Below are 19,879 nucleotides of genomic sequence, written 5' to 3'. Positions count from 1 at the left end.
AAATACCACTTTTGACTACTTTCAAGTGATCAGAGGGAAATGTAGTAAGTGCTTCGCTACCTTAGGGAAATACTCCCAGCAAACAGGGTTTGCTGCAGCAAATACTGCCGTTCAGTCCAAAAATTGTTGCTTATTTCAAAAGGCAGTTCGCACATGAAACTGACGCCTTCACCGCATTCCCTGAACACCTTTAACACATCGACTCTTCTTTGTACGTCTAAGGTTTTCACAATAACAAGAAAATCAACATATTGCAGACCCTTAACAACCAAGGCACCCATGTATTTTTGAATTCTTGTCTAAAAAAAAAAAAGAGGTTGCTGAGAACAGGCGCCACGCTAGAACCAATACATACTCCTTATTTCTGTAAAAAAGTTCTAAATAAAGCTTTTTTTAAAATACATATAATGATAGAATCTCGATGAAACATTCACCAGAAACGATACAGTTACTAAGAAAAGATTGTTCAGCATTATCTTCTGTTATACATTGCTTGACACACTGCCTCAACTTATTATGAGGTAGGGAGTAGTAGAAGTCTAGTCCATCAGTGCTAATACGAGTGGCATGCCCATTCACAAATGAGACAAATGTACTAGCATTAGCAAGAAAATGTTCAGAAAAGAACATTTTCTTCCTAATCCTAAAAGAAATGAAGCTCTGGATGTAGGCCCGTTAATGGCCAACTGCACCTCCACCGCGGGTCGGAATGGCATTGCAATAGCTTTGGAATCGGCGCACGTATGGAAAATTGTTGCTCTATGTCCACAGAGATGAGATCTGCCAGAACCTAGCCATAAACAGCCTCGCTGTAAAACCGGGTCATCAGTGTTTAGAGGCGACAAATGATGCTGAAGCCTCTTCAAAACTTCGTGCTGCCAAGTGTTTGTCTCGGAAACTATGGCTCTGAAAGATATCTAAGTATACGTCTGTCTGTTTCGCCCAGTTCTTTACTAAAATGGAACAGCACAATCTCGTCCAGCTCACAGTTTTGATATATGAGGCGCTGACGAGAAAAGATAGAAGCGGATATAGAAGTTAAGAAGTCCCACTCCAAGATGGGTTCGTGAGTACTTTCATGAAAGACCGCAAATGAATGTGGTCACAAATTCTGTCTTTGGACACGCGAACAGTACGCTGCGCAATTGGACGACTAATAGCGTTGGTCATTGTACGAAGAAAAGGGCGGCAGTAGGGCGCGATCACTTTTTGGAGACGGGAACAAATGTCTGCACAAATAACCAAAATGGCAGCGCCTGCGTCACATCGAGCTTTGACGGGTAAACCTACTACAAACACTGACAGCAAGTTCGACGACTGCTCTGGAGGCATTGTAGGCTGCCCACTGGATGCAATTTGCCTCCTAAAACTGCATAGGGTAGTTTTCCGAGTGTGCGGTTGTGACAGAGAAGCGGGCCAGAAAGGCGATAGGGAACGAAGACATAGAGAAGGTGACCTGCATGACTGAGAAGGTGACTTTGCAGCCATATTGATACATGCATATTGCGTGTTTGCTTGTGGCCGATGCATGCGGGCACCCCGACGAAGTCGACGAACGCTGTATGGCTCTCGAGCTGTTGGTTGGACTGGCCCGCGCGGCATTGTCCTTTGTAAATACACTTTGTAAATAGTCTCCAGTTATTATTCCTTCGTTCACGTAACATTTTGTGGGAGGGTGCTGTTCCCCGTCCTCGCCACGGAGCTCCGTAGCGGTGCAATCTCCTGCTTTCCGCAATGGCTCCCGGTGACGACACCTCGTCCGCTTCTACTCCTGCGACCCCACCAACCACGTACGTTACGGTTACCAACCCTCGCGATCCCGGCATATTTTCCGGTCAAGACAATGTCAACGTTGAGGACTGGCTCACCCTGTATGAGTGTGTTAGCCAAAACAACCGCTGGCGCCCTACCATTATGCTGGCAAACGTCCTATTCTACTTGGACGGAACTCCTCGTGTCTGGTTACGGACACGCGAGGACGCGATTTCTAGCTGAGATGCTTTCAAGGAGAAGCTCACCGACATCATTGGAAGTCCCACCAATCAGTTGATGCCTGCTCAGGTTCTTTGCCATGTCCACAGGATGCCATTTGCCCTGACGCAACATTTCGTCCCATGAATGATGCGGACCTATTGCCTGAACAAGCGGCAGCTTTGTGCCGCCTTTTGCGTTCCTACCACGACATCTTCGACCTCAACGATCGCCAATTGGGCTAAACTTCAATTGTTAAGCATCACATAAATACTGGTAATGCGAGTCCTATTCATCGCCGGCCATATCAAGTTTCTGCTCCAGAGTGTAAGGCTATTCAAGACGAAAGGTATTGCTGAACCTTTGTCGAGCCCTTGCGTGCCGCCCGTGGTACTTGTTAAAAAGAAAGATGGGACATAGTGTTTCTGCGTTGATTATCGTCATTTAAACCGCATTACGAAGAAAGACGTCTACCCTTTGCCTCGCATTTTCGAGGCCCTCGATTGTCTCCACGGTGTGAAATACTTTTCATCAATAGACCTTCCGTCTGGTTATTGGCAAATTTCTTTGGATGAAAAGGACGAAGAGAAGGCCACGTACGTCACCCCTAATGACCTATATCAATTCAATGTAATTCGACTTGGTCTATGCAACGCCCCAGCAACGTTCGAACGTATGGTTATTCTTTACTTCAAGGGTTCAAATGGTCAACATGCCCCTGCTACCTAGACGACGTTCTCGTATTTTCATCGACATTTGAGAAACACCTTGAGCGCCTATCAGCAGTTCAAATCTTCCGCGAGGCTGGGCTGCATTTAAATTCATCGAAGTGTCACTTCGGTCGTAGGCAGATACCGTGACCACCGACGCCAGTGGTCACGGTATCGGAGCCGTCTTAGCCCAGAGCCAACAGGGTCAAGATCGCGTTATCGCTGACGCTATCCGCCTCCTCACAGCAGTGGAGGATCGCTGATCACGATCGCTGATCGTGAACGCCTGGCTCTCGTCTGGGCTGTTTCCGAATACCGCCTGTACTTGCATGGCACGCACTTCTCTGTAATCACGGACCACCACGCTCTCTGCTGGCTTTCCTCACTCAAGGATCCTACCGGCCGGCTTGGTCGCTGGGCTCTGCGGCTGCAATAATATTCCTATGCAGTAGTGTACAACTCGGGCCGATTACATCAAGACGCAGAATGTTTATCACGCTATGCAGTGGACGAACCACCCGCCGACCCTGACCCCGATGCCAACGCTCGCGTTTTCTCCGTCTCTCAGCTGCTACAGGTTGCCGACGAGCAACGCCGTGATGCCACCTTGTGCGCAATCATTGATGGCTTGGAATCTTCGTATTCTGATTCCTCCCTTCACGCGTTTGTTCTCCGGGATTGTGTATTATATCGCCACAATTTACGCCCCGACGGTCCTGCCCTACTCCTTGTCATTTCTAATCACCTCCAGTCAGCTGTTCTCCGAGAACTTCATGACTTACCAACGGCAGGCCACCTTGGCGTCTCCCGCACCTACGACCGGATTCGCCGACGCTTCTTTTGGAACAGGCCTTGCCCTCTCCGTCTGGAAACACGTTGCGGCGTGTGAGAAATGGCTGCGCCGAAAAACACCATCGACGCACCTGCCGGGTGCGTTCAACCGTTTGACATTCCTTCGGAGCCGTTCTTTCGCGGTGGCTTGAACCTACGTGCTCCTTTCCCTCTATCCACATCTGGCAACAAGTTGGTCGCTGTGGCGACAGATTATGCCACGTGCTACGCTATCACCGGAGCACTTCCAATAAGCCGCGCCACAGATGTCGCCGATTTTCTTTTACGCGGCGTGATTCTGCAGTGTGGCGCTCCACACGAATAGATCACTGACCGTAGTCGGACATTTCTTTCTAAAGTCATCGCCGACATCCTGCAGTCCTGCTCAACCAAGCGCAAGCTGACTACGTCTTATCATGCACAGACTAATGGTCTTACGGAGCGTCTGAATCGTACCCTAACAGACATGCTTTCCATACTGATTGGGACCTTGCCCTAACCTATGTCACTTTTGCATATAATTCTTCGCGTCACGACACTACCGGTTATTCTCCGTTCTTTCTGTTCGGCCGAGAACCTACATTGCCACTGGACGCATCCCTCCCATCCGCCGCAGCAGACACCAGCGAGTGTGGACTTGACGCCATCACCAGGGCAGCCCAAGCACGCGAAATTGCCCGCGCTCGCCTCCTGACCTCGCAAGAGAAGCAACGGCGTTTTTACGATCGCCAACACAGGGACGTCCACTTATCGCCTGGATTTGTGGTACTCCTGTGGTCCCCGACTCGTCACGTTGGCCTGTCAGAAAAACTCACGTCTCGGTACACAAGGCCCATATCGAGTGCTGCATGCCGTCACTGCAGTTACGTACGAAATCGCCCCAGTCAGTACCAGTGCCTCATCTGCCCCGAATGCCACTGACGTTGTGCATGTCGCACGCCTCAAACCATACTAGTCTCCTGTTATCACCGATATTTAGACGCACCGGTACGTTGCTTCCGCCGCCGGGAATAATGATACATGCATATTGCATGTTTTCTTGTGGCTGATGCATGCGGGCGCCCCGACGAAGACGACGAACGCTCTCTGGCTCTCGAGCTGTCGGTTGGACTGACCAGCGGTGCATTATCCTTTGTAAATACAGTTCGTAAATAGTCTCCCGTTCTTATTCCTTCGTTCGCGTAAGAACATCAATAGAGTCGTGAGGAGAAGGTGACCTGTGTTATGAAAAGCGGTAGGACATGCGCTGATAGCCGATTTCTGGATACACGCCTGTACGTTCCTCAGAAGCATAGACACATGGCTCATGCTGTTAAAGATTTCGCCAAAATCTGGAGATGGGCCCTCAATAGCCACAGTAATTGTAAATCTGTCTGGCAGGACGGCCGCCAGGACGTCCTGCCAGTCACACGCCAGGACGCCTGCACCGTCCGTGAAGCTCTTCACAGACGATGTCGCGGATCAGCGTGCGCAAGTCCACAGCGAAAGGGAGACGAATGTCCGGGGTATCGATGCATAGCCGGAGGGACCGTAGTTGAAGTCGATATCAAGTAATGATCACATGCTGGATGGTAGCACGATGTTGATTAGCAAGGGCGCTGAAAGCGACGGTGTTTCTGCATCTAATAATGAGGCGTATTCGGTCGCTCTGCGACATGGTGGTGCTCACACGCTTGCACAATGCGAGCACATCCTCAAAGTATACAGTTGATGATTACGCAGGGAATTAAATGCGTTCACCTAACTTCTTTTTTGCGACCTTAGCACGAACAGCGGGAGCGCCAAAAAATTGCTGAAGCTTTTGCGTGCACTTCGCCCAGTAAAGGAGATCTAGCTCATGGTTCCAAAACCAGGTTTTCGCGACATCGGATAGGTAGAACGGGTCGTTCCGCAACATCTGTGAGCTGTCGAACTTGTCAAAGTTGCTTACAATTTCGGTAGTTTCGGAGCCAGTCCTCGACGTCATCCCCTCGAAGACCAGCGTAGACTTGTGGGTCGCTCTTGCTGCTCCTGATGGTTATGACAAATGGTGAAGACTGCAGAGGAGCGGCGGCATCGGAAGTTCCTGGATTTGCTCGATCTGGCGTGGCTGGTGGTGTTATGCGCTGACCCGAACGAAGTTCCAGTGAGAGCGTCAGAAAAGTATTGGGGAGCGAAAGGCACCTTCCTCCACTTATAAGGAACAGCTTTATTCCAGCTGAGCTCGCGCTGTCACCACGAAGATCACGTTGTGCAGCTGATGGCGATATACATGTATACAGACGAAGAAGATGTACCGTGGATGTACAGTGGACTGTAAAGGGAGTCCGGCCCCTTCAAACACGTGTGATGAGGTCGGCGATGCGACTCGACGCGGATGACATACGCTGGTCGAAACAGTTGTCAGCAGAGAGCAGTTTCTGGTCAGAGTATTTAAAAAGAGCCCAGGAGAGCCGCTAGGTCGGGCGCAGACTAACGGCGAGTGGTATTCTAATCGGCAAGGTGAATGTTTGAAAGGATTGTAGCAGAACCTGAAGCCTGAGATGGCGGCGGCGGATGCGTATTGGCACGATGACGCTGTCGGCATAGATTGCAGTAGCGACGCGAGTGAAGGCATCGTACTGGGGTACGTCTTGCTTTAGGTTAAGAAGACCGCTGCCACCAAAATGTAACGGAAGTCCGGCGCCTTGAATGGTTTCCAAGTGGAACACGACACACTCATATTAAACAGCGCCATGAACACATAGACAAGGAAGAGAATTGCTAGGACAGCGCTGGTCCTGTGCTCCTCCTTGTCCGTGTGTCTTTTGGTGCTGTTTAAAATGAATGACCCGCACCAACTAGCCCGCACCCAAACGCTTCTAAGTCATCACGACATATACAAATCTCAACCGTTAAAAAACCGAGTATTCCCCTGACTCATTGGTACTGTATCCTTCTGATTGCCCTTCCCTTCCTCTTCCTTCACTTGCGGCGTTCTTCGTTAACATTACACTATGCAGAGATGATGAATGTGAAAGTCAGGCATGTGTTGCGCTCACAGTACTAACAACAGCCCGGGCCAAGAAGGGCCTACTCTATCCGGAATTTCTGGAACGCTACTTTGTTGTAATACGAATGTAGCTGGTCCTCCTGAGCACATAAAGGTAAGCTTCTTCATTTTGCCAGCTTTTACAGCGAAGACGTCTATGGCTAGGATCTGGAAAAAAATGTGTCCGATATGCTGACGAAAACAAATCATTGTGGGGCGATCCTGGTGATAGTACAGAAAGGATCCAATCTCAACGGCACGTGACCCTGTAGGCTCAGGGAACTGTAACGCGCTCTTAAACTGCAATAAATGAGTGTGCCATTGAAAAAAAAAAAGCTGTTTGTGGCCCTGTATTGAATAAGCTGTAAATTGTGTTTACTCGAAATGCTGATTGTTTTTAAGATGCCCGGGTGAAATGTTCTTGCAAGTAGCATGGTATTTCATTAGTTATAAAGGTACTAATGACAGATAGTGTTGTATGAGCTTACACACTAATAAATGTAATCACAAATGTATTCGAAACTGTTATTATCAACACTGATGTCTCTGCACAGTTGATTAGCTGTGTACGAGCAAGAACCATTCATACATAAATAATTCAGCCATTCACAGGACGAGTTGCAAGTGGCTGAGTTCACTGCACAGTTTTGATTTGATTTTCTTTAACGTGTCATCTTCTACTGTTTTATCCACATACGAACGAGCTGTTTGCCTGCTTTTAAAATTGGTGAACGAGTTTCCCATGTCGGTCAGGGAGGGGTTCCTGTCACTGTGACACTATAGCAAACGAATAATGTTATGTAACTGTGTAACACGTTTATTACTGTTGAAAGCAAGTGTTAACACAGTTGCAGTAAGGATGCAACGTCCGCTACATATTCAAGTTTTATTGATTTCTGGGCAGGAAAAAGAAGTATTCTCCGTGAGAAAAGAGATGCAACTTCACGTGCATGAAATATTCGAACACAATTTTACGACGTGGTTTATTCGAGCAACCGAGTTAAATATGCTATCGTAGGAAAGTTATTACGATTTATTATTACCTCGCATACGAGGGAAATTGCGTTGATTCCCCATTGATAACATTGATTCCGACAGTGCAAAAAATCGGCGCAATTATCTCTCTCCTTTTCTTTTCTTTTTCGCTTCCGCACATTTACCATGGTGGCATTGTACGTTCCGCATAGATGAGTCACCAAATTCACGTGCATTCGCGGGGGGACGTTGTTAGCAGTGCGTTTTACGTCGAGCGATTTTTGTGTCCGCGGCCGTGTCAGGGTTGCAACTTCCCTGAGAGGGAGCAAGCGCGGCGTTTGATTTTAATATTTCAGGTGTTTTCGCTAGAGGCACGCCACGCTGTAATATCTTGCAGAGACCGTCGTCAGGGCGCGATGTGTGCACTGCACTTGCCTGCCTAAAGGGCCAAAGCTCGTGACGGGCCTTGAAAAAAAAAAAAGAAAGCACTGATGCGCCTTGTTGCATCGCGGGGCATAGGACTAAGATACATTTGCCTGCAGAAACTCAATAGCCAGAAATTTTAGGCGTTTTTTTTTAGTGACTGTCCGCGGTTGCAAAAGGCTTGTGCAAGCATTCAGTGACAGGAGATACAAATTGCCTGACAAAAAGTTTCGTGCGTGATACTCGGGACACCTTGCATACTAATCATTTATAACTGGTTTAGCTAGAGTGAAATTTCATTGAAGTTGCCTGGTAGTCCGTCCGCACTTTACCCTTGTCTTTGCTCTATAAAATGCTGGGTCAGATTAAATTCGTAATATATTATTGCATTTCTCACTTCCAGAATGTTCCAGTGGGAGACGAGCCTGCGGTGGCGGACCTCCTCGATACATCTAGGCAAACATTTCCTGCTCTCTACTGGAAAAAGAACAGTTCATACCAAATGTTCAGGTGAGGTGTCCCAGTTAACTTGGACTAAGATTAAAAAGAAAAACCCTAGATCTCTAGAGGAATTGTGCCGACTGCATAGTAGCCGTAGTCGTGTGTACTTACAGGCAGTGTTTTTTCATCATAAGTATCACTTCATTGATTTTCATTAGTGAGCTTTTGAATTATTGCTCGAATCGCAAACATATAAATTACGAACTTGTAGGGCACCTCAAATAACCTCCATATCGAGCATTTGTTTCGTTCTCAGGTTTGCCTCGTTGGTTTTTCCGAGCAAGAACAAAAGCCCGTGAAATATCCAAAATACACGGATTTCCACGGTTACACAAATACACGGTTACACGGATTTCCTAGCGGCGGCAGCTCCATACAGGGCTCCACGCTAAGTGATGGTCGCGGCATCATGAGAACATGCCGCTGACGCATTGATAAGCGAGTGATAATGGCGGGAGGGGGAATTTCGAAGCCGGGAAACGTCGACGGGGCACTTGGAACTGTAATTTTGAGCCCTCACCTTGTTCTGCAGACAGGCGCACCGGGAACACATGTTCCTTTTGTTCGCTTTAGCGATAAAAACAAACCTTGCGCAGGCGTTGTACATTTAATGCGTTTTGGAGGATCTGTACAGCCAGCATATGCTGTTGATGATTAAGTAAAGTATTTTCGCTTGACATGTCAGTGCGTGCACAAAAATGGGAGATCTCAACGCCACCGCGCCATTGACCTGTTCTTCAAGAAGACAGTCGTGCCCTTCACGATTGATCAGAAGGCTAAAACGGTTCCGTCTCTGGGGGCGGCGCACGGGGACAAGAGGAAGGCAGCCAAGTTATTCCCGATGTGGCACTGTGGAGGACCGCCTAGTCTGTCAACAATACTTAGAACTTACCAAGTCTTTTGCGAGACGGGTAGCTTCAAAAGAAAGCGACACAGGACTGCGACGGTAGCTAAAGAAGCGGAAACGGATGTTTTGGGATTCTTTGCCGTTAACCCTCACGGTAGTGTGCGCGACGCCCCGTGCGGTGGCCGGAACCTCAAGGTCCTCAGCGATGAGGACTTAAAAAAAAGGTGATATGCACCCGTACCATGTACATCTCCATCAAAAATTTGAAGACCAAGATCCTGAAAACAGACTGGACTTTGCGGATTGGATTTTCACGAATTGTGTAAAAGAACCGGAGTTTTTCACTCGGGTGCTTTGAATGGATGAGGCTAATTTCTCCAGCAACGCACAAGTTAATATTCGCAACAGGCAATACTGGAGTGATAGGAATCCCTACTGACTGGCGCAAACACGACACCAATACCAGTGGTCGTTTAATGTGTGGTGCGGTATTTTTGATGGCAATAGCATCCAACCCAGCTTTTGTGAGAACACACTAAGGACGCAGCGCTACGTCAACGACATCGTCGATGTCCCCATCAGTGACGTCTGTTGCAACCCTCCACGTGTGCCCCTTCGGAACATTTGGTTTCGACACGATGGAGCTCCCGCGCGTAGTAGTAGTTACTCTCGAGCGTGGCTCGACAAGCTTTTTCCTCGGACTTGTACCCTGGCTTGCAAGGTTGCCGGACACAACACCGCTGGGCTTCTTCTTGGGGGGCTACGTAAAAGATCGCGTGTATAGCATCGCAACTACCATACCGGACGCCCTCAAGGCAAAAGTAAGCAGAGCCTTCCGCGAGATTCCAACGTCGTCGGTGAAAGCTGCGACAGCAGAAGTGTCGGAAAAAAGCAAGTGCTGTATTGGTTCAGACGATGACCCATTTCAGCACGTGCTATAAGTGGCAGTGGAAAATAACCGCTCAGCACTGGTCTAAAACGTGACTGTTCAACGCACCTTCGTGATGTCACCCTAGCCTTAAATAAAAACGCTTGCGTGAAATATAGAAATAGGTAAACAACTGCGCGGGGAACCAGGACGAGTCCTCTTGCCATTTAAACGCTTGCACAACTGCTTGATCTGATTGGTCTGTGTTGGTGACGTAGCTCTAGGAGCATGGGAGTGGCGACGCAAGCGAGCCCGAGCTCTCGCCGTGCTTCAACGCTCATGCAATGTGTTGCGCCATCTGCGCTCGATGCCACTATGTGCGCAAAATGTGTAGGGTCTGTTTTTTTTATGTGCTATTAGGTTAAACTGGCCGACTCAGCCACCTGTCAGTAAGAAACGTGTAAGTACTGGTCTATGAAACGCGTGAAAGGCTTGTAAGCTTTATCGAACGGGCTGCTGCAATGAGACAGCGCGCTATCGCGTGTATTTCAGGATGAAAGAAATTTCGGCACAAGCCACCTCACGATCACTGTCGATGGTAAAGCGTTTAACATTGAAGCAATATAGCGACACACGATTTATTGCCACCGTCGAAATGATTTATGCATGAGGCGTCTGCTGCATCGCGGCTCCTCTTTTGTTCTTCCCTGAGACACGTGGTACCATCTTGTGTCATCACCGCGAAGCCGCCTCGGAATGCATGGCGTACTACTGCGTAGTCTCCTCACGACGTGGGGAGACTAGCGATGTGGCGCGAGAGGTCGGTTCATTGCGAATTTTCTTGCAAACATCGGTGCGTGCCCCTTTTGTAAAAAGGAGACCCCCCCCCCATCCTATGACAAGTTTTATCATAACTCATATTGATCAGTAGACATGTGATTGGCTCGGCTTCCTTTTTTGCGACTTTGAAGGGAATGTAATCTGAAATCCATTCGGTAGTGCCCACCTTCCAGTAATGCTAAACCTACTAACACAACATGACTTCCCTCCCCATGTGCTTAGGTGGAAGCTAGCCTGCGCCGATTGGAAACCTTTTACATAATCGACTTTTTTACCGCGAGATTCATCAACGAAATAACTATAGAGGATGCCGTAACGTATTTTGCCGCTTTCGTTATTGACGCAGCAGAAAAATTCATTCCAAAACCAAGTGGTAGTTCGTAGAAAAGACGAGTGCCTCCGTGGAATGACGACTGCAAGCAAGCGCACAAGAAACAAAATAAAGCATGGGGCATGCTCCGTCGATCGCCACCTGCTGAAAATCTGACCGAGTTCTAACACATTCAATCATAAGGAAGGTGGACGCGACAGCAAGCTAGGAGTGTAAGCTGGGAGAGGCTTCTTTGAGGCAATAATTCCTATACAAATGGGCAAAAATATGGGACGGTCTACGAAGTCTTCAACGGCAACAAATCCACGAATTGCTCCTGGTGGATCAAGAAAAAGTTGAAAGGCCAGACCGACACTCTGCGTGAACACTTCGAGCACGTGTCTAGCTCGCCACACTATTCGGAGTCTTCATAAATAAAATGAAATAGCAGAACAGAAGCCACTGAAGCGTAGATGCAGCCCAAACGATCCTTATAATTGTCCTTTGAGCGTAGCCAAGCTTAAAGCTTTCTTGACCACATGTCGGAGCTCTGCACTAGGGTCTCACAGAATCATACGCGATATGATTGAACACGTTCACCCCAACACAGAAATTACGCAATTGACACTTTTAAACACTATCTGGGCTGCTGAGTATTTGCCATCCAAATGGAAGGAGCTTGTTGTTATCCTGGTCGGTTTTGAAGCACGGTAAGGAATCTTCATCGATGACTAGTTACCGTACTTTAGCGCTTATGAGCTGCCTCTGTAAGCTTCGCGAAAAAACAATCAATTTGCATCTTGTTACACTTTTCAGTACTATCTGAGCTGCTGGGTATCTGCCATCCAAAAGGAAGGATGCTGTTGTTATCGTGGTCGGTGTTGAAGCACGGTAAAAAATCTTCATGGGGGACCAGCTACCGGCCTTTAGCGCTTACAAGGTCCCTCTGCAACCTTTTTGAAACAATCATCAATCGCCGTCTCTTACGTTTCCTGGAGTCCAATGAAATGCTTGACCCATTACAATGAGGTCTTAGACAAGGCCGGTCTACAACCGGCCATCTCGTGTGCACAGAAGCAAACATTCGGGATCCATTTGTCCACAAGCAGTACTTCTCGTCTATTTTCCTCAATATGGTAAAGGCTTATGACACGACGTGGCGCTACGGAATATTGCGAGACCTTTATCTCTCAGCGAAATGTCTAAAAACAATAAACGTACTGAAAATTCCATCTCGCACAACACGGTGCAGAGACTGTAATTGCTTACTGAACTTGTGCGAAAGCCTTGTCGGATAATGTTTGTGTTATGGAGCCGTGGTTCATCACTATGCCGCGCCAAGTTCACTAAAAATGCTGTATCCTGTCCACCACCTAGGCGGAGGCGGCGCCTTCAGATCAAGGCCTATTCAGTCTATACGTGGAAACGAATGAGTGGTCTCTTCACCTGCAAAGAGCATACACCAGTTTTGCATACTTCGTAAAAGCCTAACACTCGACCTCCTTGTTGCCCATCCGTTAACGATATGGCATGTGCTGCATTATTCCTTAATCAACCATCAGTGCGGGAGCCTTTTTCGATGCGGGTCAGGAAACTTTGTGATGAAATGGATGGCCAACCCTTGAATATTGCCTAATGATCCCAGCGAAGCTGCTGCTACCACGGAAGTGGGAACGTGTAGAATGTGCCGCATCCTTTCTAGAAGTCACAAAACGTGCTCCTAAGTTACAAATGCGCATGAATTTCCGGGAACTTCAGGCGAATTACTCATCTCCTGAATTTTATACTGATGCATCAAAGTCGGCTTTCAGCGTCCCTTATGCTGTAGTCAGTCGATCCTTATCGGAATCGGATGTTCTGCACACGGAAACAAGCATATTTTTGCCTGAGGCCTTCACTCTCTTGACGGCTGCAAAACACATCAAGTAAATAAAACTACAAAAGGCCGTTATATTAACTGATTCATTAAGCGATGCTAAAGCTTTCTTGTCTGCAGAAAAGACTGAATATTCCGTATTTACTGATCTGTATTCAATATTGTGCGTTATGCATGCATCTCATCGTCATCAAGGGTAATATGCTTGCTGACAAAATCGCCACATCAATTACAACAAATCTTAACAGTCTTCAATAGCTGTTCTTACCATAAATCCGAAGTATTTCATACTCAAGAAAATAAGGAACAAATGGTTACGTGTGTGGGGCAATGAAACTCGTAATAAACTGCACGTTATCAAGCCACAGTTAGCATGTTGTCCATCCACAACAAAACCCCGACACACTGATGTCTTATTCTGCCGACAGAGGATAGGGCATACATTTGGTAGTCACAATTTTTTTCTGACTGGTGGTGATACTCCAGCTTGTATTTGTGGTAAGAGGCTGACGGTACTTCATGTTATGCTATAATGTCAGGAAGCAGAACCTCAACGTAAAACGCACTTTACTTTAGCCTATGGACATCACACTCCTCTTCACCCAGCAGTGTTCCTTGATAAAGGCCCATTTTTGACACTGTCAGTTTTAGGCTTTTTACATGAAGTATTCACATTGCGGGTCAATAGCCTAGGAGATCACATCACGACGTGTCACTAGAGGCTGCTGCTGCAATTATAGTACTTGATCTAGCGCGTGCATCCATGCCCTTTCGTTTAATGGCGACAGTTAGGCAGTAGTGCTACTCGCGCTAATCTTTTATGTACCACCTTGCATGCCTTACTTTTATGCTCATAGCGCACGTCATATCTCATGGTAATACTTTTTACAGATATAGCAACATTTGCGCTCTTTGCAGTGAACATGTTTTGGGCCATTATACAGCCACGTCACAAATACCGTTTTCGATTGATCGCGCCATCGTCCACACCACACCACTTCTCGGTGCACTTTGCCATTATTGGCTCTTGCGCCACAAAACTCCATACATCATATTCATTAGTGCTTGCAAACGCTGTGTAGCGCGTTATGCAGCCACCGCGCTTCTCTCTCGCGCTTCTTTCTGGACACGCTGCGCCCTCCAGTGATGCTGTCGAAAAGTCCTCGTGTTGCCTCCGAGACGAGAAGCGTGGCGCGCCGGTGCCGTATAACGTTGAGACTTCTTCCTTTGATTGCTGCGCATTCAGTGACACATAATTTATGACCCAAGTTGGCGAGAGGCTCATTGAAGAGCGCAGCATGCCCAGTGCATCCATGGCACAGCTGGTTAAAGCGTGGGGGTGACAGAAAGTTTATTGAAGAACGACACATACCCAGGCATGTGTGGTGCAGCCTGCTAAAGCGCCAGATTGATGTCCTTGAGAAACCTTTCTAACATGGGTTAGATTCCGTCTAGGTTAGGAGAAATTTAAAAGATAGGGTGTCGCATACCAACCTTTGCCACGAACCCAAGCACAAAACTATAATGCAAGTATCTGCATGTAATGGAGGCCATAACCATACGACCGTTAGCTTGCCGTCTTGTTTCCATCGGTACGAAGGACAAAGTGTTACTGAGCAGGTAATTGCGATTTTGCTCAGTCACGGTGTTTCCACACCCAGAAGTGTCATCAAAGTCTAGGAAAAGTACTCTTGCCAACCTTAAGCAAGGAAAGCCTAGACATTACCTGCTTACCTGAAAGAGATAGCAGAATTCCGCGAATGATTTATATCACAACAGAAAGAGAGACACATTTTCTCCACCACCTGCCCTTGACGTGAGCGCAAGCTTACTACCAATGAAAAGACAACGCTCTAAGGACATACTACACCAGTTTCCCCGATTGCTTCTTGTCGACATCGAGAGTCGGATGGACGCCACTAACGAAGCACTGGATTATGACGGAGAAGACAGCGAGACCAATCCAACAAAGCCCATACTATATAGCGCCGAGAGAACATGAAACGACCCAAGAGCATGTGAAGAAAGCACTTGCCGACGTTATGCAGCCGTCAAAAAGCTCTTAGTAGTGTTGTTAGTAGTGATGGTCTAAAAGAAAGATGGCAGTCTACGCGTTTCTGTCGACTACCACAAGTTTAATTGACCATAAAGAAAGGCGTACAGGGATTACCTCGTACGGACCATTCTCTCGACAGGCTGAGGCATGCCTGCTACTTGTCATCAATGAACCTAACGAGAATATATTAGCAAATCGAGCCCCACGTGAGATACAGAGAAAAGAGTGTTTTCGTAACGCTTGACGGTCTTTGCGAATTCAAGATCCTACTTTTCAATTTCAGCTCAGCTTGGGCAACTTTTCAGCGACTCATGGAAACAGTTCTTTCAGGCCTGACGTGGCATACATGCCTAGCGTACCTCAACGATGTTATTGTTTCTTCAGAAACGTTCGACGGACACCTAAGATGGCAGTCGTCGGTTTTACAAGTGATGCTCTCCGCCGGCATAAGACTGAAACCGAAAAATGACACTTCAGTTTCGAGGAACTTCATTTTTTAGGCCATGTTGTAAGTCATCAAATTGCTCACCCCGACTGCGACAACGACGTCTACGGACAAAGCGTGAGATGTTTACTAGGTCGGTGCGCGTGTTTATCCCTACTTCATGGCCGCAAGGGGATGACCATGCTCAATGCAATGTTACCACATGAGTGCGAAGATACAGACACGGACGTTAAATCTTTCGCCCAACGGGTGGAAGAAGCGAGACAGCTCGCCCACATCTGAATCACCCGACAACAGGACTACGACGCACGACGTTACAATGTACGGCACCGATACGTCACCTATGAGTCAGACCAGAAAGTGTGCATTTGGAGTCACGTACGCTCACGGGGACTTTCAAGAAAGCTACTCGGGAGGCACTCTGGTCCGTACAACGTTGCACGGCGCCTCAGCGACGTCAACTAGGAGATCATCCCTGATAGCCATCCTTTCTGCTGGGAGTGCCAGCGTCCACCAAAGGTCGTACAACATTGTGCGCCTATCGCCCTATTTGCCCTATTTGCCCTATTTGCCCTATTGTTCGAATTGAAGTATCCGTACCTCGTTTTCGACGACATCTTCCTGCCGTTTCATAAGCACCAGGAGGATGCTCTCTCTCTAGAGGGCGCCGAATGCCACATGCAATATGCCGCATCTGGAGAACTACAAAATCTTGCACACTTAGGAGAGAAGACGAGATTCACGCCGAATGTTTCCAGAACTGGCCTGCACTGTTTTCTCAGTTCGTAGCGTTTGCTCTTCGTGACAATATTTAAGATCAACGAACGAAAAGAAAAATAAAATAAAGAACACGCACGCATTTGCGCACACACAAACCCGAAAAATCGCAACAGTGAGCCCCACAAAACGAACGAAGTCGGAAGAAGGGTTCCGTAGCAAAGCCATTGAACACAAGGGTGTTCACCTCTGGTGTGGAGCCAAAAGATCAGAGATAGAACACACAATTTTTACCTATGGTGTACCACTTTGTTCGTGTCATGGTGCTCACTTCTGCTCATTTCCAAGTCTGTGTGCCAGTGGAGGCGCCTGCGTCTTTTTCTATTATTTCTTACTTTGATATCTTGTTATATAATAAACACGCAGTAGCGTGCCAAATCTTTTGCTCGGCTAACTTTTCCCCTTGTCATTAAAGTTTATCTCGCCAGTACACACTTACTTTGAAACACTAGTTGATGCACATGGTTTCCTTATGATACTTCTTGGACTACACAATTTTCATGCACTTTGGGTTGGGTACATGGTGTGAATAACGTAACATGATAGCGCGTGTTCAAAAATCTACTGTGTAGTGCTAGCGGTCTGCCCTAACGCAACAGCAACACTCAGCAGTTTATCTCGCGGTATAGAAAATGCAAACTATGAAATCTTTTTGTTCACTTGTGTATCTTGAGTTGTGGAGCACGGCATGGTGTTCATACCTTCTTTTTACAAATTGTGTTAGTGGTAAGGCAGTGAGTCACGCAAGAACGGTGCGCCAGACGGCAGGCTGCGCTGGTTTGCTCGGGTGTTGGGGCACAGGAATGCTTAGGTACTAACTACGCGGGAGCATGCAAACGAACTGCGCGAGCAAGGAGAGAACGAATAGAAAGTCGCTTAAATAGGGAAGCGTGCAAGAGAGACTCGGCGTGCCAAAAAAGGGTAACAAGAAACAACAGGCAATATATTCGTGCATTCTTTAAAACTGCAATATTTATGCGGAACGACGGCTTCGCTCACTGCCATTACATTTCCCGTCGTGGTCATCAGGGGTTTGCTGCTGTACATGCGAAGCCTGATGCATTAGGGCAACTTGTTAGCTCAAGCTAGTAGCTTATAATGCAAGTAATGTGTGTAATGTCAGCGGATTTCGGGTCAGAGATGGTGCCCATCAACGAGGTCGTCGTGCATAAATGAAGGTAGTGATAAAGATACACATTTGCGGTAAGGAAACAAGTGTTGGGCAAATACAATTAATTTCTGCACATGTTTGTTTAAACATTTCTTGTGCTTTGTTCCAGGAACCAGTACAGCCCCTTGTACGCCACCTACACACCGAGTATAAACCACCTGTGTAAGTATTCCAGCCGCGGAAATGTAACGTTTCCACTAAAATAAGTAGTAAATGGTAAGCGTTACCGACCGTGCAGGCGACTAACGCTAGAAATTACGTAGTACAAAGGTATGCTTAAAAAAACGAGTTCAAACTCGTCGAACATATTTTGGAGATTATTCTGTGTATTTTGGGTGGAATGCGATTCATTTCAAGGTATTTGAAAAAAATGGTGCAATTTATATGTTGCAAAACTTACGCTGCAGAAGCACAACCAATCACATCATGATATTGCAGATCTCGTGCTACTTTCGCCTATTTCTACTGTTTTACTAGCCTAGGAGTTTCCGAAGATGTGAGAGTCATCCTCATCTTCCTTTGAACGCGATTTATTCTTCTCTTACTTACATGCAGATTAGGCCCAATTCTAAGACACCACGGGCAGACAGTTTGGAAATTACAGTCTAACCTCTGCACCAGCGATAACTCTACTTTGCTTCCAGCCTTACGAAGCTGGTGACCAGACTTTACCTCTCCTGTCTTCTACAAGTGCATACTTCCCAACAGGACTTAGCCCAACCTAACCTAACTTAATCGAACCTAACTTACCCACGCAACTTAAATTTTTTATTTCGATTTTAGCGTCCACTTTGACAATGTGCATCGAGTGCAGTGAATATTGCAGATTTGCTTCCGTCAATCAGCCACTGAAACGAAGGAAGGAGTTTTCTTCTACTCAGGAGGACTGAATTTCCTAGGACTCTCGCATTGCCCTTAAAAGCTGGGAAGTATGACCTAAAGAAATTAAGTGTCCTGGTAATTTTCATGGCTGATTGGAATCAAATACTTTCATAGGAGTTGAAATGGCGAGGCGTTGCCACGCACTACATGTTGTATGCATTGGGGAAATATTATATCTGTGTGTGTCTCTAGTCATTGCTTCGAAGAAAATGCTTCCTCGGTACTTATTTTTTATAATCTAATGCCAGTTCCGATACGAAATATTGTATGTAGGGCCTGAAGTACAAGACAACAAATGCAAGCAGAAAACAACACTAAACGACAGGACGAAGAGAAGAACACAGGCCATAGCACCTTGAGCGCTGTGGTCTGGGGTCACTGTGGTCTGTGGTCCCTTGGCCTGTCGCCCAACGCTGTTTTCTCCTCGTAATCATGAACCACCCAGCCCAAATGCGTACCTTACAACAAATAATCTCAATCAGTACAGTACCTGCATGTATGTAAAGTAAATAAACATTTATAAATGGTTTAAAGCCAGCACACTTGCTTGTTTGCCATAGAACACAGTACACAGATTAGGTAGCAACAACTGAACAAGAGTGATAACAACAATGCTGGTGCACACAATGTTTGGAACAGTCGTTATATTGACAACAAACAGTAGTACAAGAAGCAAGTGCATGCGTGCACAGATGCACCCGCGCGCGCACTCACAAGCACGCACACTGAGTTATGAACGATGATGACATTAATGCCTCAATTTCACCGTTCTTCTGAGTAAGCCCTTTTATTCTAGCACTTTGCAGAAATATGAAGACGATGCACGTAATGACAATACATGTACATGAGGATGAGGAGCGTTATGAAAAGCTTATATATATATATATCCTTTTACAGTATTGAAGTACTCAGTAATCGAGCGATATGTCTTCGTGTGCTACATGCGTACTTACATTCGATATTGTTGTTGAACCCGGGATAGCTTCGTTGCTAGCCTTCCAGACAAACATATCGGCATTTTCCAAGCAAAGGCCAATCAATTTCACTGAAATTGAATTCCAGACGTGCCCATGGGTGTGTTCACCAAGCCAGTCTTCCGCAACAGCCAAAAGAAGTGAGTACCCAGCAAGGTGGAATTGACAGAACGAAGCCCTGCGAGTAAAAAGCAGCATTAGACTCGGCATATTATGCACGGTTCGCGCAGTACAGTAGATACCGTCACGGCTGCGATTAGTGCGGCTATTATGGCGCCTATGGCAACCGAGTGCATAGCTTGGTAATATAGGAGCTTGGTTAGGGAGGGCACCCACTCGGAACCTTGGATCCATGTCAGCATCAGTTAGTCTGTGAAAGAAGCTCATCTGCTAGGCCGTGTTTGTGACGCTA

The 19,879-nt window shown here is 46.9% G+C and overlaps 1 protein-coding gene across 1 annotated transcript in view; it reads left to right on the top strand.

Moving 5' to 3' along the window:
• LOC126523383 (membrane metallo-endopeptidase-like 1) overlaps window positions 1–19,879 on the top strand; it is a 173,968-nt gene that overhangs the window by 114,983 nt on the left and 39,106 nt on the right. Inside the window, exons 7-9 of the mRNA XM_055066933.1 lie at window positions 8,324–8,430; window positions 17,721–17,773; window positions 19,556–19,607. Coding sequence (XP_054922908.1) covers window positions 8,324–8,430; window positions 17,721–17,773; window positions 19,556–19,607 — 212 coding nt within the window. The remainder of the gene's footprint in view (window positions 1–8,323; window positions 8,431–17,720; window positions 17,774–19,555; window positions 19,608–19,879) is intronic.

Source organism: Dermacentor andersoni, chromosome 6 (assembly GCF_023375885.2).
Source record: "Dermacentor andersoni chromosome 6, qqDerAnde1_hic_scaffold, whole genome shotgun sequence".
Lineage (NCBI taxonomy): Eukaryota > Metazoa > Arthropoda > Arachnida > Ixodida > Ixodidae > Dermacentor > Dermacentor andersoni.
The sequence above is the reverse complement of the archived record's forward strand: the minus strand, read 5'-3'. Positions and strand labels throughout refer to the sequence as shown.